Below are 27,314 nucleotides of genomic sequence, written 5' to 3'. Positions count from 1 at the left end.
ACATCAGCTCTTCCCTTCCCTGGTCTCCAGTCTGCTGGCCCACCCTACAAGTTTGGACTTGCCCCCACAACCATGTGAACCAATTCTTGAAAATAAATCTTTCTCTATACACACATACACACCCTACTGATTCTATTTCTCTGGAAAGCCCGAATTCTCCTACCTATAGAATATATGAAATTAAGTTGTAAAACTATAATCATTTAAATGAAAGAGTATTTGGAAAGTTTACAATTAAATATATCTTCATACATATATATATATATATATATATATGTAGATGCTCCTTGACCTACAACGGGGTTATATAATTTGATATACCCATCATAAGTTGAAAATATTAAGCCAAAAATGCATTTAATACACCTAACCTAATGAACATTATAGCTTAGCCTAGCCTGCCTTAAACATGCTCAGAACACTTACATTGGTTTACTACTGGGCAAAATCATCTAACACAAAGTCTATTTTATCATAAAGTGTTGAATATCTTATGTGATTTATTGAGTACGGTACTGAAAGTGAGAAACAGAATGGTCATATGGGTACCTGAAGTAGTTTCTACTGAATGCATACTGTTTTTGTATCACTGAAAAGTTGAAAAATCATTAAGTCAAACCATTATTATGTCAGGGACCATCTGTATATGTACACATAATTAACCATAAAATTATACATAAAACTATACATAAGGGAATTAAGAATTCCTGACATTTATTTTTTCTCCTTATTTATTTTCCCCGCTTTTTTTTTGAGACAGGGTCTTGCTGTGTTGCCCAGGCTGGAGTGCAGTAGTGTGATCACAGCTCAACTACAGCCTCGGCCTCCTTACTGGGCTCAGAGGATCCTACCACCTCAGCCTCCGGAGTAGCTGGGATGACAGGTGTGCACCATCATGCCCAGCTAATTCTTTGTATTTTTTTTATAGATACGGGATTTTGCCACGTAGCCCAGGCTAGTCTCGAATTCCTGCGCTCAAGCGATCCACCCGCCTCAGCCTCCCAAAGTGCTTTTTATTCCCTTTTGATAACATCCTGTTACCTATACAGAGTAAGAAATTTAAGGATAAATCATTGCAGTTTTATTTAAAATTTTAGACACAATTTAAATCCTGTATATAAATACAAAGATGAACATCGGTTCTTTAAACACTGACAAAATCCTGAAACAATATAATGTATATTTTTTAGCCACGTTTCCTATTTTTACAACATAGTTTACAACTTTCCTATTTTTACAACACAGTTTAAGGCTAAGTTTATAAAAAAAAAAGTACATAGGAAAATATAATGATTTGAGTGTTCTCAAATATATGGCTCTGAAGGTAGATTACTTAAGTGTTTTTATTATTTAATCCATATACAATGCAGCAAATAGATACATTAATTATAACATTTTCCTTCAGTTAACAGTTTATTCACTGCCACAGAAGCTCCATGAAGGGTCATCACTTAAGAAGCTCTTCAGGTTAGAGTCAAGCAAATTCTGAACACTTGGCCAAAGGAACATGAAAATGCCAGGTCCTGGCACAATGAATAAATAACCCAGAAGGTGATATATGTCAGATAAAGACAATCTTAAGCACCACAGTAACTTTTGAGGCAAGTGGTACCATACTCTTATTAAAGAAAAGTCTTTACTGTTGAGGGCACTGGGTCTCTGGAGTAGATTTAGAGGACACATATAGAATAGGGTGTGATTTCTTACAAGTTTCTTTTTCCAATTTGCTTGCAGTTTCTTTTCCTTCTTTAACTTCTGTTTGAAGCTTTGATTCAGCAGCTAACCTACAGGCATTAAAGTATCCACTCTGAATTCAAATGTGGTTATGAAGGATGGAAGAAACAAACCCCCAGTATAATGGGCCTCCAATGAGGCATGGTATTCAAGGAAAAAAAATATAGTTGATTCTAATACTGTTAAGAATATTAAGTCACTGGCTCTCTAAAAGAGTCTTTTTAGATCAATAGGTTCAATTATTATTATTATTATTTTTTGTGATAGAGTCTCACTCTGTCGCCAGGCTGGAGTGCAGTGGCATAATCTCGGCTCACTGCAACCTCCACCTCCCGGGTTCAAGCGATTCTCCTGCCTCAGCCTCCCGAGTAGCTGGGACTACAGGTGTGCACTCCCACATACAGCTAATTTTTGTATTTTTAGTAGAGACAGGGTTCTACCACGTCGGTCAGGATGGTCTCGATCTCTTGACCTCGTGATCCACCTGCCTCAGCCTCCCAAAGTGCTGGGATTACAGGCGAGCCACTGCGCTGGGCCGATTATTTTTTAAGTCTAAAGAGTATCGTTAAAAAGTCATGGCAAGGCCTAAATTAAAGAATTAACATATGACAGGGCCCCTATCAAGATAAGCACACCTAACACAAAAACTGAAATGTTACAGCAATATTTTAACGTTAACATGACATACAAAAGGCAAGACAAAAACAACACGGAATCTTGAGCTGCCTGAATAGATGTCTATTTGTCTCTTATTAAAAAATTGAGTTTCAACTAGTAGAATAATAAAGAAAAGATAAATAGTAGAGAGATATTCTTAAAGGCATGTAAAGATTCTTAGCAACAAGAACACTCATTAGTTTTGTAAAGCATACAATAGTAAAGTTCCCAATAAAAGCCGTATTTATTGTACCAAAATTATCTTAGGATTGTGTATCTAAGTTAAACATGCAGAAAACAAAGAGTTGGAAACATCTTGAAGTTAGCAGATGGACTCACACACACACACACAAACGTTTTGTGGTATTTTATTTTTTGTTTAACTAACAAGACAAAAAGTTTCCAACGTGCTACTTGAGTCAATTAGCCACATACATTTGCTTAAGTGATTTTTATCAAGCAAAAAAAGGCAGAAAAAGGAATGAAGACAATACAGATAGCAAGGCTGGCACTTATCAATTCTGGAAATTCACCTCCAGAAATACACAGTGGTCAAGGATGTTTACACAATGCATCACATACATATACACAGGCATCATCTGCTGGATTCATTTCAGAACTCTTTGAAACCATGTGTATGTGGCAGATACTCATTTGAAGTTACTTTTTCCTTAAGAATAGTAAGCTTTTATTTTATGTGACTCAGAGGTTATAACATTATATAAAACTCCAAGGAGGGAGTAATAAATTACTATCCCTTATAATAATAGTAGCTAACATTGTTAAAGTGCTTTTACTGTTGAGTATTACATTTAGTAGCACTGAAGACTTGGAAAGAAATCAGATAAAACATATAAGGAAGCCCTTTTACACTGGGCTGTGTCTTACTCTCTCTACTCAAATGCACATTAGTAAAATGTCTTATTAATCTGTCTCTACTCTCTAAGACTAATGTAGCCCTAGTAGCACCTTCAAGATCGCATTTCATACGAGATAATCCAGGCTAGCTATTGGCACATCTTTTTGAATGTCTAGATATTTGTTTTAAATGCTTCTAACAATTCCATTGCATGCATCCTCCATCTTTCACTTTCTCCAATTTCCTCATTCGCTTCTTCTGCTGTGCACATTCAGAACTCGAGCCTCAGCCACTCCTACTTACCTTTCCCTTCCATTCACTTTCTCTTACCTTCTGACCTCGATTATTTTTAAAGGACAAAGCCCTTGGGACATTAATTCCTTCAGACACACATATCTGACACTATTTCTTTCAGTCAAAAACTCAATTATGCAGAAACTAGAGGCTTTCAAGTTTTGGAAACAATGAAAAGCTTTGATATGTAAAAATGTCAAAATAAGTATTAAAGCCCATTTTTGAAAGCCTAGGATAAACAACTTCAAAAGACATAAAAAATTCACCTAAGTTTTCCAGAAGGCTGAAATGTCTCAGACTACTAGAAAGCCCTTTGAGAAAGTAAGTTGATTTTTCTTTCATGGCCATGCTTGAACCAGGAGAAAAATAACAGAACATTTATTCAAACTGATAAAACATTCAGAGATGTGTTAGACTGATATTTCCTTTCATGAAACAGAAACATGTAACTTTTTAATGTGATTCCCTTATTCAGGAGTCCTTTCCCTTTGCAATCAGTTTAGTCTTTCTTAAAGTTCTGGAAAAGTTGAAGGTAGGTAGATGAAATTGAGGAATTATACTGCATGCAATAGTAAGAAAGTAGATAAAGAAACAGACAGCACAGTTCATGCAGCGAGAGAGGAGAGATGGAGAGGTCTGCTGGCTGCCTGGAGGAAAAGAGGACACTGACCTGGGAGAGTTAAGGGTGTTTCCACTTCTTTCACTTAAGGCCTCAGCGTCAGCTGGAACTCCTACGAGTTTCACACATTTCTTTTCCTTCTTCAGCTGCATATCCACGGGCAGATTTTTGTGAGGAGAGAGACTGACTATTGGTGTGTGTATAGAAACTGATTTTTCTAATTGCAAGTTGTTATCTTCTAAACTGTTAGGACAGGACTGTGTCTCCTCTTTCTGAGGTGGTAATCGATAAACTTCTCCCCCGACAGCACTGTTGTTGACACATGTATCTTTAGAGGTGGTAATATCCACAGGCAGCACCTCACGCCTCTTTTTCAGTACAGGCACTTCAACTGTCTCTGAGAATAAAAATGAGTGGCGACAAGAAAAAAATCTAAGAAAACAAAGACACAATCAACACAGGAAGCCAGAACTAGTTATACGTATACCTTTTTCACTTCTCTTAAAATCAAACCATCTCCTCACTGAAATGCATCGTTTGTTTCTACCTTTTATTCTTTATCATGGAATCTATATAAACTCTTTATTTCAAAGTTTATTTGGCTATATATTTTTCCTTGGGAATTCAACATTTTGACTCTAGGCATGAAGGCTTCAGTATTCTCTCCTGGTGTTTTGATAAAGGTGGTTCATAAGATCTCAGGGTGGCGATGAAGAGGCAGTGGCAGAGTCCAGGTTCAAATTCTAATACTCGTATTTGACAGCCATGTCTTTTTAACCTCTCTGAGCTTCATTTTATCTGCAAAATGGGGATTAAAAGCACCCACTTCACTTGGTATTGTGTGTTAGAAGGATGAAATGGTAAGAATAGGCCAAACTTTCTGAATATTGGTAATATATGCCTGCTAGCTCTACCTACAAAATATAAGCAGAATCGGACTACTTTTATGATGGATACTTCCCTAATCCAATCCTATCATGTCTCATCAAAGACTACTGCAATGCCTTCTATCTTCATGGCCTAATATCATTCTATCTAAGCAGGTCATACACACAGCCACTGAATTAACTGCTCTGATAGTTTTTCCCTATGCCCATTACCAATGTGTTTCATTTTCAAAATCAAAATGTTCGTGGAGTCTGAGGAACCCTGGTAGCACAAGGGGTTGCTGGTTTTGCTCTACATTGTTGCTTTTAGACCACGATTTCCCCTTTTCTGGCACTGCTCCTTTGAAACCCACATTATCAGGATTCACTACCCTGCCTCTTGTCTATTTGCTGTGTTCAGTTCAACAGATGTTTGAAATTCATAATGGATAATTCTTAATCAGGGGAGCCTATCAGAATCATGGAAGAAAAACAAAGAGTAAGAGCAAGAGAAGCCTTTTAAAATTGTGTAAAAACCTTCCAATTTTTGGCAACCTCCCCACTATCGCTGAGAATCATAGCAGTTCACTGAGACAATATGAGAGACTGAGGCATGTGCAGAGTGCAGGGACAAAAACTTGTTGAGAATCCTTAACCTAAAACACGTAACACTCTTTCAGGGAAGGGGTGTTGTAGAACCATCACATTCTTACACTCCTTCACACTTGGCCTTTTGTTTTTGAATTTATGTACAGTAAACTTCACTCTCTGTAGTATATAAGATGCAGGGACTGTACGGTTAGGCTACTTTCTAGCTCAGTCATTAGACTTGCTAGATGTTTCCTAATATGTTTCACTGTTCTTTCCTTTTTCCCCCTACTTTTGGGGGAGAATGTGGTCTTGTTATATTGCTCAAGCAAATCTCAAATTCCTGGGCACAGTTATCCTCCCGCCTCTGCCTCCCCAAGAGCTGGGATTACAGGCACGAGCCACCAGACCTGGCTCACTGTTCTTCTTTAATAAAATAATTACCAATATTTAGTGAGGAACATGGCCCCTGAGAATCAAGACTGCATTTCTCAGCCTTTCCTGTCGGCAGGTGAGGCTGCATGACTAAATTCTGCTCAACGGGATGGCAGCAGACCAACAAACACAAGAAATCTGAAATCTGGATACCATGGAGTGCTTTCCCAGTCCTGGAAGGCCTCCTCCAGACTTCCATCAGAGGCAGAGATAAAGACCCACCTTCTTAAAGTCTCCATTACTTTAGATTTTCTAAAAACAGTCCTACCTCGTATAGCTTCCAAACATCAGCTGCTTCAACATAATTAAACTATGAGGTATGACATAAAATACTGTAATCTTAAAATGGGAAAGTCTCAAATCTCAAGTTTCTACTATACAGTATGATGAATTTTGATATCCAAAAAGGATACATGTTATATTCATGCACACCCAGTATCCAGTTCTCTCTGAATTTTCCTACACATTTTACATAATAAATTTGCTTTATTAACTATAGGTATATAACTACAAATGAGTTTGTAAATAGGATTTGCATAAAACTACAGTAAAAAAAAATTTGGTATAATTTCTCAGGATTACTCATGATTTAAAAGACAAAAATATATGAGACATATATACCTTCAGGTTCATATTTTAGTTTTAATTCATCTAGTTTAGCTCTCAGTTTCATATTTTCACTTTCTGAAAGCTGGAGGCATCTTTCATTCGCAAAAAGTTTTCGCTCAATATCCAGAGCCCGTTGGCTCTCAAATAATGCTTTCATTCGCTGTATGGACAATTCACCTTTAGTGCTTTCAATTTCTTTGCTATGATAATAAAAAAAGGAGAACCAACGAGTATTAAAACAGCATATAATAAGTGTAGGGGTATAAATATTTCACCGCATATTTGAACTCTTAGTTAAAAATACATTTTTCTGGGGTTTTTAGTAACAAAGAAAAAATAAACAATTTAATCCTTAACAATAGTAGTGTTAAATTTAACAAATACTCATGCAATCTTGAAAGGAAACAGACAAGGAGGAAATACTCTTTCAAATGTATTCATGCATAAATATCTGCACAAAGATATTTTTGTTACCTTTCTTTTTGGAAAATTTCCTTTGGCAATTTCAAAAAAAACTTGTAGTCACTGACACCACTATTATAAGCAAGTGACACGTCCATCTTCCCATCTACCAACCCAGACACTTACTTTAAGTTATCTAGCTTCATCTGAAGTAAATCTGTATAATAGGTGTTATCTTCCAGAGCACCAGAGTCGACTGAAGGCTTAGATTCCATACTTTCATATAAATTCTTAAAAAAGCAAAAAAAATTGTATTACTTAAAATAAACAACAAATAAAGTTCGTTATGTTTATTAGTAACGGCACCATCACTTCCTTGGCGTGTACTACGCTAAGAACTACCCATTTAACTTATTTGCCTTCTGAAGTAGGTAAAATAATTACCATTCCTCTCTTACAGATAAGGAAACAGGCTCCAAATGCAGAGGAAAGTAAACCAAGAAGAGATGATCTGAACCCAAATATGACTCCAAGGCCTAGGCTTCTAGCCTTACCTATATGCTCTGGCTTCCTTCCCTCTCCTGGCTTTTAAAATACAAAAATAAATGCCTGCTGGATTGAATTCTGGCCTTTGTAACAAAATCATAAACTGGAAAAATATGAAAGAAAGATGAGAGCTTTACATTTATATTTGGTGTCCCCCTCTTCTGAGGTTCTTCCCCCCACCCCAGGCAAGAATGTAGTGCAAACTCTTCTGAGACTGATGGAAACTATACATTTCTCTAGTGGGATAAAAAAGGTAAATGTGCTTAAAAACTTGAAACAATTTCAGAGGTTATAAATAAAATTCCCCCGATTTAAGGCCATAATTTTCAAAGTACAGTTCTGAGCCCACTGATGGAACACATAAGGCTGCCAATTTAACCAAATTTGTAGTTCTTTCAACAGTTTTTATAAGACACAGAAATAAAATTTTGTAAACTTAATTAAGATTTTATGACATACTAATGGCTATAATTTAGAATGCCTAAGAGGTTATTAACATTTACAAAAATTTGTCATTTATAAACTTTAGTTCATTAGGAGGTTAATGAAGATATCGATGTTCCCTAAGTTAATTTATAAAATCTTAAATTGCATGCAATTTTAATAGAAAGCCAATAAGCTTTTTTTGGTGCTAGACAAGATGTTTGTAAATGAAAACTAACATTCAAAAATAGGCAGGAAAACACTGAAAATTAAAAAGTATAGTGAGGAAATAGTCCTACCAGATAAACATACTTTAAAGCCTTTATAATTAATAAAACAGTGTGGTACTGACACACACAGAAGCAGACCAATGGCATACACAGAAAATTTAGAAACAGACTCAAGTATACATGGAAACCTGATGTATGATAAAGGTGTCAACTCAAATCACTGGGCTCAAGATCGATTTTTTAACAAATGACTCTGGGACAAGTGCCTACTTATTTATAGGAAGATAAAATTAGATTTATACCTCAAATTATACACAAAAATAAACTTCAGCGGTGATCAGATATTTAAATGTAAAAAATGAAACCACACACGTATTAGTAGAAAACATGGGTGAATTCTTATATACACACACACACACACACACACACACAAATGCTTACACAAATACCATTATCCACTAAAATAAACCAATGTTCCTTGAAGAAATGCTAATCCCAGGGCTGGGGCAGATGAGCTAGGAAAACCTTGTTGTGCCATAGAGTAAGGAAGTATTCAAGTAAGAGCACTTCGACTACCAAATCTGGGACAATTTGAGTATCAGAGTAAACAAAGCAAGCAATGGATTATAACTCATAGAATAAAGAATCCATAGCGCTATACTGATATAAATTAATGAATGAATAAGTAAGGGAAAAGATTTTTCTTTTCTGTCCCTTTATTAGAATTCCAACTAATAAATATAGAAGTGATGGAATTACCCATTTAGCAATCATCACAGAATTATATTTCAGGCAAGAATCACCAATGGATGTTTAAGTATAAGGAGAAACAGGCATTTACTTAGTCTCAAAGTATCTCCCACAAGATACTTATTAATATTTTAAACTTAAAATACAAACCAAATTTTAAGGTATTCAAATCAAAATTTGGATGTGTGTTTTTTTAAGTGTTACACATACCTTAAATTTCTCCAGATTTCTAATTTCACCTAAAAGATGTTTTATTTCACCATTCTTCTGTTCCAACATGGCAAGCAACCGTTCCTGCTGCTCAAATTCAGTTTGAGACCCTTTCATCTGTAGCAACGTGGCGATTTGTAACTAGAAAAATAAAAGTAACCCCTCTAATAAAATTGAGAGAAAGATTCTGATAACTATTTTTTTGATATAATTCATAGTTTATACTACATTACTTTGAACTCATTTTGGAAACAAAACTAATTAGCTATTTCTAATCTAATAATAAACTTTGTTGTAGACATAACATTTGAATACTTATTCTGACTACTTATGAATGATAACTGAAGTCTGTAACATAATTATTTGTACTTTTGTGAAACATAAAACTGACCTGCATGATTGTGGTCTGAAAGGACACCACTGAACTGGTAAGTAAGCCCGGCCAAATGCTGCAGACTGCTTATCATAAGCACTCGCTCTCATTAAGGTTCTGATGGGTTTCTCAAAAATTTTAATTAACTTTAATTAAGTGAGGAAAACTAAGCTACTGACAGCCACAAATGTTAGATTCACAAATGACATGAAAAGCAAAGATAAAAGGCTATCTTGGGATAGTGGGGCAATCTTCAATACACCATGTTTTAATTTTTTAAGAGGAGCACTCAACTTACCTAATTATACCTATCCGCCCCCCCCAAATCTGGAGTTGCAAAGCTATCAAAGGGAAATTAAGTAGACTCTAAACCTAGCATTTCTTTCTGTTTTTGGAAATTTCTGGAGTTGAAAAGAGTGCCTATTAGTTTAAATATAGTTTTGAGTAAAGCAAGCAAAGATATGAGGTTGCAGATGACTTTTAACATTTTAAAGGATATCCTTTTTGTTCCTGTTTCAGATTGGAGGCTAGGCCCACTTAGCCTAAGATTCAGAATGCTTCTAGTCTCTAAAGATAGTTTGGGACATCATGCAACATTGGCAGATTAAAAGTATCCCTGACAAATACTGTAAGAAAACTAAAGTAAATATGAGAAAATTTATAAAGAAATATTTCCCAGACAGGAGAGAGTCTCAGGAAATGAGGCAGCACGGTTTGCCTTAGAAATAAAATTCACAGCTGTTGTTCATTAAACACTCATTTGCCAAGTAGCAGGTAAGTATTTTACTACACTTTCATTTAACTGTAGGACAATTCTAAGAGGGGGTTCTATCATCTCCACTTTATAGATGAGGTACTGATGCTTTGAAAGTTAAAATATTTGTCCAAGGTCACAGAGCTAGAAAGTGACAAAACTATGATTCAAACCCAAATCTATCTAACTCCCAAGTTTAATCATTAACCCATTTCTTTGGCAAAGCCCATCATCTGAATAAAAGGAAGGAAGCCTTTCCACATTCCAATTACTACTTCAGTAGCGCAAGGCACAATGGATAAGGGATCAGTATTCTAAGGATGGTTAAAATACTGAAATCTTTCTAATTTCCACATTTTTCTGCTACGTCTTATTTGGCTAGAATGACAACCAACAAAATCCGTAAAATTAAAAAGGTCTGTGTGCTTGACTTGAGGGGCTACAAGGAAAGGGAACCCTGAATAATCCAAATTTCACTCCACAATAAGCCTTGGTGAAAGAGCGAGGAATGGTGAGGCAGCGAGTTTCAGCTGAAGTAGGAACCCCAGGGCTATGCTTGGAAAGACATCAGGCCAAGAATAAGAAATAAATACTTTTCTTTCTTCTACTCCATAAAGAAAGATTTAAGTCAAAGCTAGTGAGTAACCAACAAAACAAACAAAAAAAATTGCTAAATATACTATTACTAAATATTTACTCCAAGATTTTTAAAGTATAAATGAATCTTTTGATTAATTTCAAAACTGATTTTTTGAAATCATGCAGTTCTAGAAATAACTATATGTACACTCCTTGTAGGAAAAGATAGTTTCTTTGATGTATTCAGACATGTAATGCTGACATAAAATTTGTTTAATAAACCTTTGACAGTGATAGTTCTATACCTTCATTCTCTGCATCTGTTCCCTGTTAAATACATTTTGCTTCTTTAGTGACTGATACTTGACTTTCATACTGATAAGCTGACGTTCCATTGCTGCCCTTCGATCTTCTACCTACAAAATATTAACATGCTTAATTGTTCTGGTAGTAAAGGAAAATGCCAATTTAGCAGTTAGAATACTTGTAAGTACCTCTGCAAACAAAGAGTTGCCTTTACTATTGGGGTCCAAAGCTTGCTGGAGTGCCTGGTCCAACTGTACCTGAAGATCTTGATTTGCTACACGAGCTTTCTAAATTCAAAAGAAAACAATTTAGGCAATAGACATTAGATTAGCAAAAAAAATAAGTTATGATAAATTGGAAAAGATGATGTTACTATAATCATAGTACCTCTAGGGCATTATAGTAAGAAACTGCTTCTTTCTCTCGCTCCTCTTTTTCCTCTTTAAGCCGGTCTACCTGGCGCATTAGGTTAGTAATAAGAAGTTCTAGCTGTTCTTGTCTGTATTGTAGTTCATTCACTTCTTCTTTGAGGGTGGTCTATTTAATAGGAATTGAAAAGGAGGAAATTCTCTTGAATAATCTTTCATTTGGCAGCTGCTCAGTTTATCTCAGTTGTGGTTCACATCCAAAATTAAAACTAAAGAACCAGTCAAAAGTTGTCAGGTACATACTAAAATAACAGAAATTACTATTACTGTTAAATTTTTCACCAAGGAAACAAATGATTTTAGAGACTGCCCTTTTTCCTCTATGAATTGCAGGCTTTAATTTTTAATTAAACTTAGCTTTCAACAAAAAAACTAAGTTCACATGCATTTCAGCTTCCACTGAGCCAACATTTTACACTGGGCTCTTAACGATAAAAACCAGGATCAGAGTATATGCCTCTAAATTCTTCCAGAGGTTTCATTAATTTAAAAGAAAGGCTGCCCTACATAATCATACAATCTAAAGCTATATTATGATTGAAGTCATCCACCTAAAAAAAATCCACTTTTTAATTAGTTAGATGCAAATTAGGTCAAAAAATGTTTCAGCCTTCAAACTAGCTCTTAAGAATTACTACCAAAACATGTAAAAATATGCCAGAAAAAGAAAGAGAAAACCCTGAGAACCACATGCCATAAAAATTACCTTCATGCTCCCCATTTCTGTCAGCTCAATTTGAAGAGCCAGCATCTCTGAAGACATGCTTTCCTGCACACGTTCAGACATTACACGTAGTTCCTCTGATTTACAAGAGAGGAGTTCCTTCTGATGATCTACCTGGTGCTTCAGCTGCTTTTCACTAAGCCTAGCTTCATCTAATTCCACTTTCAGTTTTTCTATCTAAAGCCAAATAAAAAAAAAAGTCATAAATTGAAAGTTATTTTCTCTCTAAAAAAACATCACTGATTGAACTGATTGAACCAAACTTACTGAATGATGACATTATTGCAGTTTCCTATTTGCCTAAGGTTAGGCATCTTTTAACAGATAGTGACACACCTTGTTTAATAAACATAGAAACAATCCATGAGTAATCAGGGTGGGTCTGGATGCCTCAGAAGCAATCTGGAGGCACTGTGATGCTGACCAATTGGCTACTGTGTGAATAATGAGTGGCATGAAGAGAAACAATGGAAGCAAGCAACCTGGTCAGAAGGCTACAGCAGTAGTCTAGGGAAGAGATGATGAAGGTCTGGATTGGAGTGGCAGTAGCGTCATAGGTGTTTTGTAGGTCAAGTTCTTAGAACTTGAATTAATGTGAGAAATAAGAGAAGAAAAGGTATTGAAAAAAACTCCAAATTTTGGCACAAGTGATTTGAGAAAATCAGTAAAACAAAATATTTCACAAATTTACTCTTTGCTTCACCAAAAAAAAATAAAAGCCATCTCTATAATAATTAGCCTTACCTCAGTTGCTGAATACTCCCTATATTACTCTCTTGTTTAGGTAATGAAAGCTATTGCAAAAATAAAAATAACAATCAGAGGGGGGAAAAAGCACATCATTATCAGTCATTAGGGCCTCAAATCCGACTAGTTTCAGACAAGCTGGATGATATTACCTGTCAGAGTGGTATGCAAGATGATTATATATTACACAAAGGCATATTTAGATAGCCATGTTTGTTTTAGTGTATAGTAGGAAAAAATAACCAAGCTTAAATATGTAATTTCGGCCAAGCATGGTGGCTCAGGCCTGTAATGCCAGCACTTTGGGAGGCCGAAGGGGGCGGATCATGAGGTCAGGAGTTTGAGACCAGCCTGACCAACATGGTGAAACCTCGTCTCTCCTAAAAATACAAAAATTAGTCGGGCGTGGTGGCGCACACCTGTAACCTCAGCTACTTAGGAGCCTGAGGCAGGAGAATCGCTTGAACCCTGGAGACGGAGGTTGCAGCGAGCCGAGATCAGGCCACTGCACTCCAGCCTGGGCGACAGGGTGAGACTCCATCTCAAAAAAAAAGAAAAAAAAAGTAATTTCATTGATGTTTCTTAAAATCAGTAAACATTTAAAGAGAGTCAATGAGAAATTAAGTAATAGTATAGGTGGTATACAGAAAAGGAAAAATCTTAGAAGCTGCTATACAAAAAACTGAAAATTGGATAACAGACTTCTGAGAAAGGAGGACAAAAGTCAGGCAAGTTTTGGTAGAGAGGTGTCTGGAAAAGTCAGAGTACAGACTATACACAAAGCAGATCCATGATAAAAAGTTCTGGATTCCTTAGAAGCAACCTGAAAGCACTGGGTAGCTGGAAAAAGGGAAAACCACTGACCAATCATTTATCTTGCTTTTATGTTTGAAATGGAGCCAGTGTTACATGTTGGTAGACTACATAGAGTGATTCAGTAACACAGCCTTTGGAGTCAGACAGCCTTAGTTCAAATGTAGATGGAGATTTCTAGCTCTTGAATTGTGTCCAATTTACTCAGTCTGTCTAAACACTGGCTCTCTCATCTGGTATATGGAGATAATAATGGTACCTTCCCACAGAATTATTTTAAGAACTGGATCGCATATATTAGTTTATCTTCAGTAAACAAACTACAAAGTGTCTTCTGTAATGCATATTAACTAGTAAGAAACTACTGGTCTGTGTTACAGAATTACAAAGCATACCACTGACTGCAGGGAAGGCTAGGAGACCAGGCTTTCTGCAAGGGGACTGCTGTACTCACTATCAGCAAGGAGGCCATGCTAGTCACTAAACTAAACCTTCACAAATATCCAGCAACCAAAATTAAATAATTGTATTTAATTAGTAGGATATAATTTATACAAGTCCCTTAGACAAACTCTTGCATCTCAGTGTTCCCACCCCTAATATTAAGATAATGAAGACTTAGATCTTGGCTATTTTGCAAAGCTGACACTTAAGAAAATCTTTATCATCTAAAGTTTACAGATGGTTGCATAAATATGGAATATTTTGCACTGAAATACACAGATATCCCAACCTTCGATTTTAGTTCATTCACTTCCTGTCCATGGCTTCTGCTTAGTTGTTCTTCCAATTTCTCCAGGTGCATTTTTTGTTGTTGTTTAATAGCTTCACATTCACAGCTCAAACTTTCTAACATTCGACTCTTGAGTTCAACTTCTCTTTGAAGGGTATATTTTTCTTGTTCATAACTCTGAAAACAGATTCAATTACAATTCAATTACATAAAAATAGCCCAAAGCCATTACATATAATCAGTTTTCAACTTAAATTGTTTCATTCTTATTTCAAGCATTTGCTGCTTTCCAAATAACGAAGACATGTTAAACCTGGAATAACCTTGGAGTTAATCAGTCTTACTAAACCCCTGAGGTGTATTTCCAGACTATGTTAAACCCATGCAAGGGACAGCTTACTGCTTCCGTGCCCTGTCGAGGAAGTAAAATGTGCTCCATGGTATGTCAACATGTCAAGTAATCTCTGCTAACAACAAAAAAACATTTAACAGCACTTCAGCTTTCCTCATGAGAATTATTAGTTTGATAATGAGATGCTCTGCTTGTAGCTCTGAACACAATGTAGTAGTAGTAACATAGTTGAAAAAAATACTCGATTAGCCTTTACTTTCAGAATGTAGTCATCTGAGAAATGTTCACAAAATGTCTATCAGAATGAATGCAGTGCTGAGACAAAAGGAGTAATTAAAAGGGCTTTTGCTTACTCACAGGGAAGTTTAGACATTAAAAACATTACAAGTATGAACTCTTTCAACAAGCTTTAAAAAATGATAAAATATTCCCCTCCAAACCCTTTTTATTTTAAAGGAAGGCAAAGAGTATTAACTGCTAAACACTGAAATTTGACAAATTATGACTCAAAATAATTAAGTATAACAGTTTTATTTTCTACTACTAGTGATATTTGTAATCTTTACCTTGCCTTTAAGACTTGGCACTGAGTTCTTGGTTTACAACAGTACTATGTAGAAACACAAAGGTTGCCATCACTAGTTATTTTTACCTGTTACAGATATTTTTTACCTGCCATATTTACAATGTTGAGATTCAAGTTTAAATATGTTACTGAGCATTTGCTAAATTACCCAGATTTATTTATTCATTCTTTTAAGAAATAATTGTGTGGCAGGCATTGAGGATATAGTAGTGAACAAGGCATACAAAATTCTCTCTCTCATGGAGTTCATAATCTAGAGATAATTAGCAATGCAGATAATTAAGAGTGAATGAGGGCTAGGCACAGTGACTCATGCCTGTAATCCCAGCACTTCGGCAGGCTGAGGCGGGCAGATTAATTGAAGCCAGGAGTTCAAGATCAGCCTGGCCAACATGGTGAAACTCTGTCTCTACTAAAAATACAAAAATCAGCCGGGTGTGGTGGCACACACCTGTAATCCCAGCTACTTGGGAGACTGAGGCAGGAGAATCTCTTGAACCCAGGAGGGGAAGGATGCGGTGAGCCAAGACTGCACCACTGCATTCCAGCCTGGGCGACAGAGCAAGACCCTGTCTCAAAAAAGAAAAAAAAAAGAGTGAATCAGGGTAACTTTACATTACATAGTAAGGGTTGGCCTCTCTGCTGAGGTGACATTTAACTGAAAGCTGAAGTTTGAGGACTCAACCCAAGAGCACTGAGGGGTAAACAACTCAAAAAAAGGCAATAGCTGGCGTAAAGCCCATAAGGGAGGACTAGTATAGTCAAAAATAAGGCAAAGCAGTTTGAGATGATGTCAGAAGGTTGGCAGGGGTCAAATCACATAGGGATCTACAAACCCAAGGAAAGAGCTCAGATTCTGTTGTAAATGCAATCAGAAGCTGTTGTATGGTTTTTAGCAGGGCTGTGGCATGACCTTTGGTGTATTTTCCACGACCACTTGGACACTAAGTGAAGAATGAATGGCATGAATGGCAACAATGGAAGCAGGCAACCTGGCCAGAAGGCTACAGTACTTGTCTAGGAGCAATGATGGTGATCTGGACTACAGTGCCAGTAGCAAAGATACCTGCTTTGTAGTCCAGTTCTTAGAACTTATTAATGAATGAAATGTGAGAAATAAAGGGAAGATATTGACTAAAAGTTCTAGATTTTTGGTATATAAAGAAACCAAAACTATATATAAATCTTTATATACCAAAGATTTTTGGTGTTCAAGAAACTGAATGCTATTACATTTACTAAATAAGCTAAAGAAAATCATAAAAGAATATTTGGGTAATGGACAGGGAATCTACTCTTCTGTGTTAAATGTGAGAAGTCTGTTAGTGGGCAGTTGAACACACAAACCTAGACTTCAGAGGAGAACTAAGGGCTTGGTGTAGTGTCATGGGGCACTTAGATGTTTAGAGGTCTGAAACAAGCAAGGTCATCTAGGAAGTGTGCAGACAAAGCAAAATCGGGTAGCAAATGTGGCAAAGAGAGTAATGATAACTTTAATGATAACTTCATCTTTCAAACTCTGAATACACTAGGTTGGAAAGAATAATAGGAATTCATTTAGTTCATTCTTTTTTAACAGAGATGGGGCAGGGTGGGAACTAGATCTAAAATCTTCAGAAAAGAATAAACTACTACTACTATTAATTGCTAAACAGGACAAATCTTCAATAGCTAAGCACACTCTTGCAGACAGAGGAGTCCAGAGTCCTACCTCAGTCATGGTCATCATTTCATTACGACATTTATCCAATTGATTCTGTAATTCATTTTGACTCTCCACAAGTTGTAAACCATACTGTGCAGCTTTTAGTCGCTCTTCTTCAGCCTCTTTGAGCTTGCATCGAAGATTTATGACTATATCTGCCTCCATGTTCTTTTCCTTTTTTTAGCCACCTGTAAATAGAGGAAATAAAACTACTTAAGCTTATACAAAAAACTCCATGCAATAATATCAATCATAGAAGAAATATATCTACTCAATTCTACTGCCATATAAAAACATTACAATTTTCTTTCTGACTAGTAAGTAGTCAAATTTGCATTCTTGTTCCAACAGCAAGAACTGTTCTAACTATTCTGTTACTGATTTGGGATCAAAAATTAAAGAGTGGAATAGAATACATTTAATTTTGCTTCTAAGCAGTTCACCATCAGAAAACTGTTCAGTTGTTGTACGCTAAACTTCCTTAAATGTTAAGGTAAAGTTGGTCTCATAATTGGACCGCTATCCATATAATCAAAATTAAGGGAATAACAAAAAAAGTAATCAAGAAACCTCATAGTAGCAGGTATGGTGGCTCATGCTTGTAATCCCAGCAGCTGGGGAGGACTGCTTGAGGCCAGGAATTTGAGACCAGCCTAAGCAACACAGCAAGACTCCATCTCAATCAATTAATCAATAGAAATAAGGTGGGGATAGTGCATGCCCCTGTGGTCTCAGCTACTTGGGAGGCTAAGGAGGGAAAACTGATGGAGTTACAGGCTTCAGTGAGTTATGATCATGCCAATGACAGAGCAAGACACTGTCTTGAAAAATAATAACAACAATAATACCGCCAGAAAAGGAAGATCTGGGTACTATAAATAAATAAAATATAAAAAGGCAGCTGTGAATAAGGCTCATAAGGTAAAGTAAGGAATATCATGTCTGTAATTTTTCACAACAGTGTTAACTTCCTGTATATATTAAATCTGCTTTCTTGGAAAGAGATTCACTAGTATTTTTCTAGTTATTCATAAAAGTATGCAAAAATAGAAACCATATCGACAAGAATTAGAGGATGTTGCTTTCATTCCAGATTTATGAACACTTAAACATTATATATAGAAACATTCTACTTTAATCAACCTTACTAATTATCCTTTACTATTTGGTCCCAGCCTCTTAAGCAAGACTCAAACTCACCTTTGCCTTCAAAGGGCACCAGGCCATTACAAATGTTCCCCCATGTTTCAAGTCAATTTAGTCATTTGCTGAACAAGTATTTCTTGAATGCCTCATACACTAGGCTCCACTCTGGGCAGTTCAAATTCATTAGGGAACAAAATGGACCAAAAATAAGCTCCTCCTTCATGCAACTTACATTTCAGGAGGGGAAGATAAACAATAAGTCATAGAATATTAATAAATTAGAAAGGAGAGATGAGAAAAAAATAGAACAGAATAAGAATCTGGGAAGAAGAGACAGGTGATGTAACTAGAAGGCGGAAGATGAGAGAATCGGCCATGCAGCTATTTAGGAGAAGAATGTTCCAGCAAGAGGGGAATCTCTAAGGCAGGAAGAAGCCCAGGGAGTGAAATCTAAATTTGGGTAAGAGATAGTAGGGAGTGGGTAAATCAGGTCATCATAAGGACTTTGGCTCCTACTCTGGGTGACACGGGAAGTCATTCCAAAGTCTGGAGTAGAGGATCTGATATAATTTAAAAGGATCATTCTGGCTGCTATGTTGACTAGTTAGAAGGGGAACAAGGCTGGAAGCAGAGACCATGTGAAATGGCTCAGACTAGGGTGGTAGCATAGGAGGCTGTTAAGAAATGGCCAGATTGTGAAGGTTTTGAAGGTAGGGCCAGTATGATTTTCTGAAAGATACAACGTGGAATGTGTGAAAAAGGGAAAAGTAAAAAATGCCTCCAAGCCTTCTGGCCTGAGCACCTTGTAAAACGGAACTGCCATCAGCTGAAGCACTGATGTAAATCATGTTTTGGAAAGAAAATCAGGAATTCAAGTTTTGAACATGAACTACATCAAGTAGGCAACTGGATATATCATAAGAGGAATCTTGGCTGGAGATGTAAATTTGAGAGTTATCAGTCTGTAGAGGATAAAAATATTTAAAGAAAAATGGACCAAGGATTGAACCCCATTATGAGGTAGGGAAGAAGACAGCAGAGAATCAGGAGTGACCAGTGAGGTAGAAGGAAAACCAGGAGTATGTGTTGTCCTAGAAGGCAATAAACAGTGTATTAAGGAGGTGGGAGTAATCAATCATGTCAGATGCTGCTGCTAAGGCAATTAAGGTGAGAACAGAGAACTGGCCATTGAATTTGAATTCCTGGAGGTCTCTGGTGACAAGAACAGTTTTGATATACAGGTGGGGGTGAAAGCCTAACTAGAATGTCTTTGAGAGAAAATGGTAGGAGATAAATAAAGATAGCAAGCACAGGTTTGCTGCAAAGGACAACGGATAAATGGAGCAGCAGTTGGAGAGGAAGTAGGGACAAGTTTTTTGTTTATTTTTAAGATGGAAAAAAATAACAGTGTTTGTAGGCCATGGGATAAATCCAGGAGAGAAGAAAAACTGATGATCTAGAAGACACTGGAGAATTGCTAGTGATGTCCCTGAATAAACAGGATGAGGTTTAATGTAGAGAGACTGGTTTTAATAGAAGCATGGATATTTCATTTAAAGAAAGCAAAGTATATGAGTTCAGATGCTGATATGCAGGTATAGTGGTGGAAATGTGTCTAAGTAACCTTTTAACTGTTTCAATTTATCAATGAATTAGGAAGCAAGGTCTTTAACTGAGAATGAAGACAAGGGAAGAGATACAGGGTTTTAAGAGAGAAAAAAAGGTGTTCTAGGTAATCCCAGTGTGGCAGTCACTGCTCTAAAATGCAAGACCTTTTCAAAATCTGTACATAATAGGGCCAGCCAACTAAATGTTGTACTGTTTACAATAACTCACATTCGTTGAGGATTTACCATTTGCCATGCTAAGTGCTTCAAATATATTATCTCATCTAATTCTCTTGATGAGCCTGAGTTAAGTAAATACTGTCATCTCAACCACCAAAATAAAAATAGGGTTAACCTCAAGACATTCCAGCCAGGCATTATCTAGAGAAGCCAAAAAAATTTGCTTTCATTTATTCAAAAGATTTGCTGGAATTCTTACTGCGTCAGACATTGTGCTAGTGCTGACAACACAACGGTAACACAAAACAATATTCCTGTCTTCTTGAATCCTGCAGTCTATTAGTAAAAGACATTAAATCAAGTAATTGAACTATCAAGTTACAAGTATGATAAGCGGAAGAGAGAGATGTATGCTACCTGGGCGTGTAACAAGGGGGAGCTGTCCTAATCTGGGGGGCAGCGTGTAGAAAGGAACACGGACAAAAAAAAAAAAAAAAATTTCCTGAGGAGGTAACTTTTCAGCAGAGATCTAAATGGACGAGAAAGAGTTAACCTATCAATCTACAAAGAGAGAGAGCCGTGGTTGATTAAAAGCTACAGCTAATGTGTGGCAGACATTGTGCTTGGTGCTTTATACACATTCTTATTCAATCTTCTCAACAAATTCAAGAGGTTGAAGGTATTTCCCTCATTTTATAAATGCAAGCTGAGGCACAGAAAGTTTAGGTAACTTGCTTAGCGTTACCCGCAAGTTAAGAGGCGAAGTGAGGTGGGAACTAGAATCTACCTACAAACCCCGGTGCTGCAACCATTTTTCTGTCCTGCTTCTCAAAAATACAGCACACACTAAGTATTTAGGAGATAGGAAACTCTGGGAATCAAACTGCCTGAGTTCCAACCCCGCCTCCACTACTCACTGGTTGCATGAACTTTGACAAGTTATTTAATGTTTTGTTTAATCATCTATAAAAACAAGCAAAATAACACCCACGTAATCGGTTATTGAAAGGATTAAATGAGATAACGAAGGAAAAGCAATTAGGGTAGAATCTGACACACGGCTGGGGCAGTGCTGTCCAGCAGAAATATAACGCGAGCCATGTACGTGATTTTAAATGTTCTAGGAGCCATCAGGTTTTAAAAAGTAAACACAGTTGAAAAATTAATTTACATATTTAACCAAATACACTCAAAACACTATCATTTCAACATGTAATCATTATAAAAATTATTAGTGAGATATTACTCTTTGTGCGCTCTCTCTGAAATCCAGTGTGTATCTCCCATCTGCACATTTCTCAGTTCGGACTAGAGGCTACCGTACCGCACAGCGCAAATCCAGTGGCGGTTATCGTTTTGAGTAACCGGCAACCGACCCGGCCTTCCATATTTGAGCAGAATCCTTGAGGGCGGCGAGGCGGTCCAACGGAAGATCAGACCGGCTCGGAACCCAGTGCGTAGGACCCCAGGGTTCCGGGGAAGGAGGTGTTTCAGCTAAAGGCCTCGGCCAAGACCCCGGGCCCCTAGCTTTCTTCAGGGCCTATTCGACTCTCCCCACTACCGCTCTCCACACCCACCATCCACCAGGCCCCTTGCCCCTACCTCTCACGCCTGTCCCCTGCTGCCGCAGCCAGCGGCTCCTAATGGGAGCTCAGGGCGTCCACATTCATTCAGGACGCTAACTCCACAGTCGCCATCCCATTCACTCAGCTAGTTCTCGGGTAAGCGCCAGGGCTTTTTGAATGCAGTTCCCGCGAGAAGTCCCACGTCTCACGAGATGTCCGCCCAAGCCGCGCGTAAAGGAAAAACTAAGAGAAACGCCCAATGCAGCGTCCCGCCCCCTCCTAGAGCTACCGGCGCGCCGTGGGCTTGGCGCAGGCGCAGACATGGCTCCTTAACTTACAAATTGTACCTTGGGCTGGTTTCATGTATGTCTTCTAAGTATCCGCTTTTAGTTTCCGTGTTTTGGTATTTTGTTTGTTGGTTTTTTTTTTTTTTTTTTTTAACGACAGTGCCTTCTAGGGGAACAGTGTCGCTGGGCTGGACGGTAGAGAATCACTTTTGGCACCATCGTGCGATCTCATGCACCCTACCAGTGGTAATACTGGCGTTAACATTTGAGTTCCCACCATGTGCTAAAGTTTACAGATTATCTCAGTTAAGCCCGCAGCCTTATGAGGTAGATATTACTCCTCATTTTCTGCAGAGTAAAACAAAGGCCGAAGAGAAAAAGTGCCTTGTCCGAGTGGTAGAACTAGAATTGAATGCAGTCCAAGCTGTTTGCATGTGTTTTTAATAATAATGTTTTGTAAACTTGATGCCTATTATTCAAAAATTGAAACAATCAGAAATAATAATAGCTAACGTTTAGTGAGCACTGATGAGTCCTAGTAACTGTTGTAGGAATCATGTCGTTCTTTCGAGCCCATCTTTTCTTGCCTATTTGAGGACTTGGCTCTAACTGCTCTTTTTGGCATCTTCAGTTTTTTCTTCTCTATTGGATCTTCCCTATCAGCTCATAAACTTCCTGCAATGATTGCCATAAAATCATTTCATGATTTCATTTTTTAAAATAATCCTCCTTGACCCCAATCAGCAACCACCCGATTTGTTTTCTTCCCTTTATAACAAAATTTCTGGGGGAAAAAAAAATCTTTACATCCATCATCTCCATTTTCTTACCTTTTGTTCTTTTGTTTGTTTTTCTCACTTTAACCAGGATTTGGTCCCAACCAATACTGTGAAGTAGCTCTTGTTAGGTTTACCAGTGATTCCTACCTTGCAAAATTCGGTAGTCAATATTTAGTCCTCACTTCTGGTGAAATTTGACAGAGTTGCTTGCCCTCATTGATATGAGTCTTTATGTATTGGGATGTCACACTCTCCTTACCCTCCTCTTCTCAGTTTCCTTTGCAGACTACAATTTCTGCCTGAGCTAAGCCAGACTGAAAGGGTTGATATGAGCTTTAAGATTGGCAACAAATTGCTCAGAGTGTAGTCTCACAGATGGATCTGGGGCTCCAAAGAACCAGACGCTCATTCATTTGTAATCACGCCTATGTTCTTGGATAAATGAAACAAATTCCATTTTCCCTGTCGTTTAACAAAGATTCCTTAACTCGGGAGCCAGGAAAAGATTGTTCTAGCTTAGGCCAGTCATGACTGGCTGCAATTAGGTAATCTAAAATCGATCTGAACTTATTTTTCCTCCTTTGTAACAAGAGAAGGTATACCCCATATTATTAATGTTTCTTCCTATCCTATTTCAAAAATATATATTTTAAACTATTAATAAGTGACCGCAATGTGTTAGGCATAGTGGAGGAATTCAGAGATGTGGTAAACTCGACTATTGCCTAAAAGATGCTCGCAATATAGTAGGAGATTTTAAAAAACAAATAGAACTTACAGGGCTGTAAATGCTATACAAGTGGTATGTGCCCCACACTAAAAGAGTTGTGTGAAGGTAGAGGTATATTTTGTCTGAATGTTCCTTTAAAACTTCCCAGTGCATGTGACACTTCAAGCAGGGCCTTGAAGGATGGCAGAGCTAAGGAGGGGTGCATTCTAGGAGAGGGGACAGCATTAGCAAAGGCCCAGAGGCTACCCATGTCATAATTAAGGTCATTCTTTAGGGATGGCCTGAATACAAGGCTGCCAATACCACCACTGGACGCTAGATGTCACAAGTGAAATGAATTCTAGATGGGTTACATGGAACTTCTGATTCACAGTACCAGATGCAGATCTCTGTACTCAGGCAAGGTCCGCATACTATGGCCTAAATACCAAAGGTCAGGAAAAAGCAAAAAACAGCAACCTTGTATCCGTTATTTTCCATTGACAAAAGGAGAGATGGGACTTGGCCTCTTCACACGGTAGAGGATTCACCAAGCATAGGATGGGAGTTTCGATTCTGGGAAACAACACCCCCCTTCCAATTTTGTGCCCCTCAATTACAATTCCTAATACTATAGCTGTCCAGAACTGGGATAGACTCCTGTAGTGAACTTGTCATCATTTCCTTGTGACTGTTCCAGAAGAAACAAGAGGATTAGACTGTTACATGGTATTGAAATCTACATATATTTTGACAGGAACTTATTGAATGATCATTTGTTTTGGGCACTACAGATGAATAGTCTCTGTATTAAACGAACTTAGAGTTTAGTGGAAGAGACATTTACCAAACAGTAAACAGTAAATCCTTACTTAGAGGATGACTTAGGCTTTCTTGTTCCTTCACATTATTAAGTAGAGCTGCAAGCTAGTCTTCGCTGGGATCAAGCAAAAACAAGCTCAGGACTCTGAGACACAGAGTCTGCAAATAAGAATGAGATTAAGCTGTAGAGCTCTGTGATTTATAGTATGGTCTGGAATATGAAGTTATGAGAGTTACACTAAAGGTTGTGGTCACTGAAACTTGGGGGATGGCTGAGATGAAGAAAAAAAGCTTCGAGAGAGAACAGAGGGGTGTGTGCAGGACTTTTGAGATTGTCCTAATCCATGGCACAGGAGGAGAATAAGGATCCACAAGAAAAACACGAGCCATATGAGAAGAGATCAGGAAATTGAATTGTCACAACTTCTACTGTGATAATTAGATATCGAATGAATCATTGTACCAGGCAGGTGGATTTGACTGTAATAGTAATAATGATAATGAAACCCGGTCTGCGATCTCTCCTGTACTAACAATGTCTAGCACCAGCTTGAACTCTGAGTGAGCCTTATTGCTGTACTATTTTTTCTTTAAATAGGGGAAATCTTCTCTCAGACAAAGGGTGCACCATCCCAATACAGTAGACATTTATCAGCTAACATCCTAGCATGAATTTCTTCCTCCTATTCCCACCAAGAGAATTCTGATGATTCTTTAGTGTAATTCCTATTTTCTCAATTTTCAGCCATATGAATTCTTTAAAATTGATGCTACCTTTCATCTCTAGGATAGCCCATCACCCTGGTTACAGTAATTGGTTCGAAGATGTGCATGTGATGGAATCTAAGCCAAAGAGATTTTCCACTGGGACGGCTAGATAAATGGATTTTGTTAACTGCCTCTGTTACAGTCTGAATTGTGTCCTTACCCCCATCGCCACCTTCCCCCCATATTCATATGTTGAAACCCTAATTCCCAATGTGAACTGTATTTGGAGACAGGGCCCTTTAGGTTAAATGAGGTCACGAGGGTGAGGCCTTAATTGATAGGGCTACAGTCCTATCAACAAGAGGAAGAGACATCAGAGATAGATCCCCTTCCTCTTTATCTCTCCCTCTCTTTCCCCCACTACTCCCAAGTGCACACAGCGAGAAGGAGGCTGTCTGCAACCCAGGGAGAGAGACCTCACCAGAAACCAACCTTAGTCTTGGACTCCCAGCCTCCAGAACTGTGAGAAAATGTCTGTTATTTAAGCCACCCAGTCTGTGGTATTTTGTTACAGTTGCCTGAGCAGATTAATACACCCTCTGTACTTAAACTTTATAACCCAGAGCTTCCAGCTGCCAACTTAGGGCTCATGAAAGACAAATCTGCTTGAAAGAGAGGGAACAGAGAGTTCTGGTCATGCCATTTGAGCCCTGTATCAAGCTGTCATGAAGCTAGAGCTATCCCTGGACTGTTCAGTTTTTGCTCCAACCCCAGAGCTTCACTTTGAGTTTTCTGTTTTCTGTTGTTTGCAACATAAAGATTTTTTGTTGTTGTTGTTTGATTGTTTGTTTGTTTTTGAGATGGTGTCTTACTCTGTCACCCAAGCTAGAATGCAGTAGTGCGATTTCGGCTCACTACAACCTCTGCCTCCTGGGTTCAAGTGATTCTCCTGCCTCAGCCTCCCAAGTAGCTGGGATTACAAGCGTCCACCACCATGCCTGGCTAATTTTTGTATTTTTAGTAGAGATGGGGTTTCGCCATTTTGGCTAGTCTGGTCTCGAACTCCTGACCTCAACTGATCCACCTGCCTTGGCCTCCCAAAGTGCTGGAATTACAGGCGTGAGCCACTATGGCCAGCCAACAACGTAAAGGGTTTTAACCAATACACATAGTAATACTTATGTCTCATCTTGAGTATACTAACCTGTGACGTTGAACCTGTCAAGTTCCCATTCTACATTTAGGCTAAAATGGAAAGTTGCTAATTTCCAGAGACTGGATCTGGCTTCTTTGAGAAAAAATGCCTTAGTTGAATGAAAATAAAGTCTTATCCTAAATAAAGGGGCTTAATGGAGGAAAATAAAGATTCAAACAGCTTACATGGAATCCCTTTCTTCGTTCCACTTCAGACTACCACCACACCACCTCTAAACTAACTTCTTCAGGTGATTTTAGCACCTAAGCCAGTTAGAATTAAGACTGCATGTTTGTATTAGTTACGGTTTTTACTTGCTAAGAAGTGTACTCACTCTGGTTGGTTTAAGATATACATGTATATTAAAAACGAGAGTCCTAACTTTCGCAACCATTTAAAAGACTGTAGCTGTTATGTATTCCTCCTCTCTAGCACCCATTACATATCCCGTATATATTTTGACAGTCCCTCAACTACTTGGAGGCTCTTTATCCAGTAAAGCAACCCCAAGCTTCACTCTCCAATAAAACATATTCGTAGCCATGATTTAGATTACTCACTATTCTGTTGGCCCAAATTTATTTGGCCCAAATCAGAGGGATAGGATAAAACTTGGGGTCTTTTTCTGTCTCTGAGGGCTTGAAACTGTGACACCGTACTCTTCTGTTTGTATCTCAATTCAGTTGAAGGAAATGGTTGCTGATCTCATAATGTTTAGGTTAATGTATTTTATTTCTAGGAAAATCCACTTGGGATTGCCCAGTGCACACGGTAGACATGGAAATTGAGCATCAGCATCCCCAGGTAAGCAACTGGATACCCCTACTCAGAACTACCAGCCCAAAACCCACCTCCTGCCTGTTGCCACTAGGTGACAGTCTTTGCAAATATTTTGTTTGAAGGAACCCTCTTTCTGTAACAGAAATTAGATTCTGTTGGGAAATGTTTCTTTGCTAGTTTCAGTTAGATTTGCCAAATGCCCATATTTGTTATA

At 37.8% G+C, this 27,314-nt stretch overlaps 1 protein-coding gene and 1 long non-coding RNA gene across 9 annotated transcripts in view; one reads left to right on the top strand and one right to left on the bottom strand.

Moving 5' to 3' along the window:
- Nucleotides 1–1,058: 1,058 nt before the first annotated feature.
- SPDL1 (spindle apparatus coiled-coil protein 1) lies at nucleotides 1,059–22,022 on the bottom strand. 5 transcript variants are annotated; one of them, XM_003900497.5, is made up of 12 exons: nucleotides 21,858–22,022; nucleotides 17,329–17,510; nucleotides 14,680–14,856; nucleotides 12,369–12,563; nucleotides 11,622–11,771; nucleotides 11,423–11,521; nucleotides 11,234–11,344; nucleotides 9,223–9,363; nucleotides 7,250–7,353; nucleotides 6,674–6,861; nucleotides 4,215–4,560; nucleotides 1,059–1,784 (listed from the first exon to the last, which is right to left on the bottom strand). In XM_003900497.5, the coding sequence occupies exons 2-12, from the start codon at nucleotides 17,485–17,487 to the stop codon at nucleotides 1,637–1,639; spliced, it is 1,818 nt and encodes a 605-aa protein (XP_003900546.3). In that variant the 5' UTR covers nucleotides 17,488–17,510; nucleotides 21,858–22,022; the 3' UTR covers nucleotides 1,059–1,636. The 5 variants fall into 5 exon arrangements, with proteins under 5 accessions (XP_003900546.3, XP_017815604.3, XP_009207811.3 ...); XM_017960115.3 differs by lacking the exon at nucleotides 21,858–22,022 and adding an exon at nucleotides 21,502–21,692; XM_009209547.4 differs by having other exon boundaries at nucleotides 1,059–4,560.
- The window catches only part of LOC103885573, a 240,552-nt gene continuing 235,138 nt past the window's right edge, over nucleotides 21,901–27,314 (top strand). For 2 of the 4 annotated variants that reach the window (XR_648719.4, XR_001903947.3), the window contains exons 1-2: nucleotides 22,096–22,183; nucleotides 27,060–27,124. This is a non-coding gene — a long non-coding RNA (uncharacterized LOC103885573). Of the gene's footprint in view, nucleotides 21,977–22,095; nucleotides 22,184–22,247; nucleotides 22,435–27,059; nucleotides 27,125–27,314 lie in introns of those variants that run through there. The other 2 variants (XR_004183892.1, XR_004183893.1) reach the window with 2 other exon arrangements.

The sequence above is a fragment of the Papio anubis genome, chromosome 5 (assembly GCF_008728515.1).
Source record: "Papio anubis isolate 15944 chromosome 5, Panubis1.0, whole genome shotgun sequence".
NCBI lineage: Eukaryota > Metazoa > Chordata > Mammalia > Primates > Cercopithecidae > Papio > Papio anubis.
Note: the sequence above shows the minus strand (reverse complement) of the source record. Positions and strands in the feature narration are given on the sequence as shown.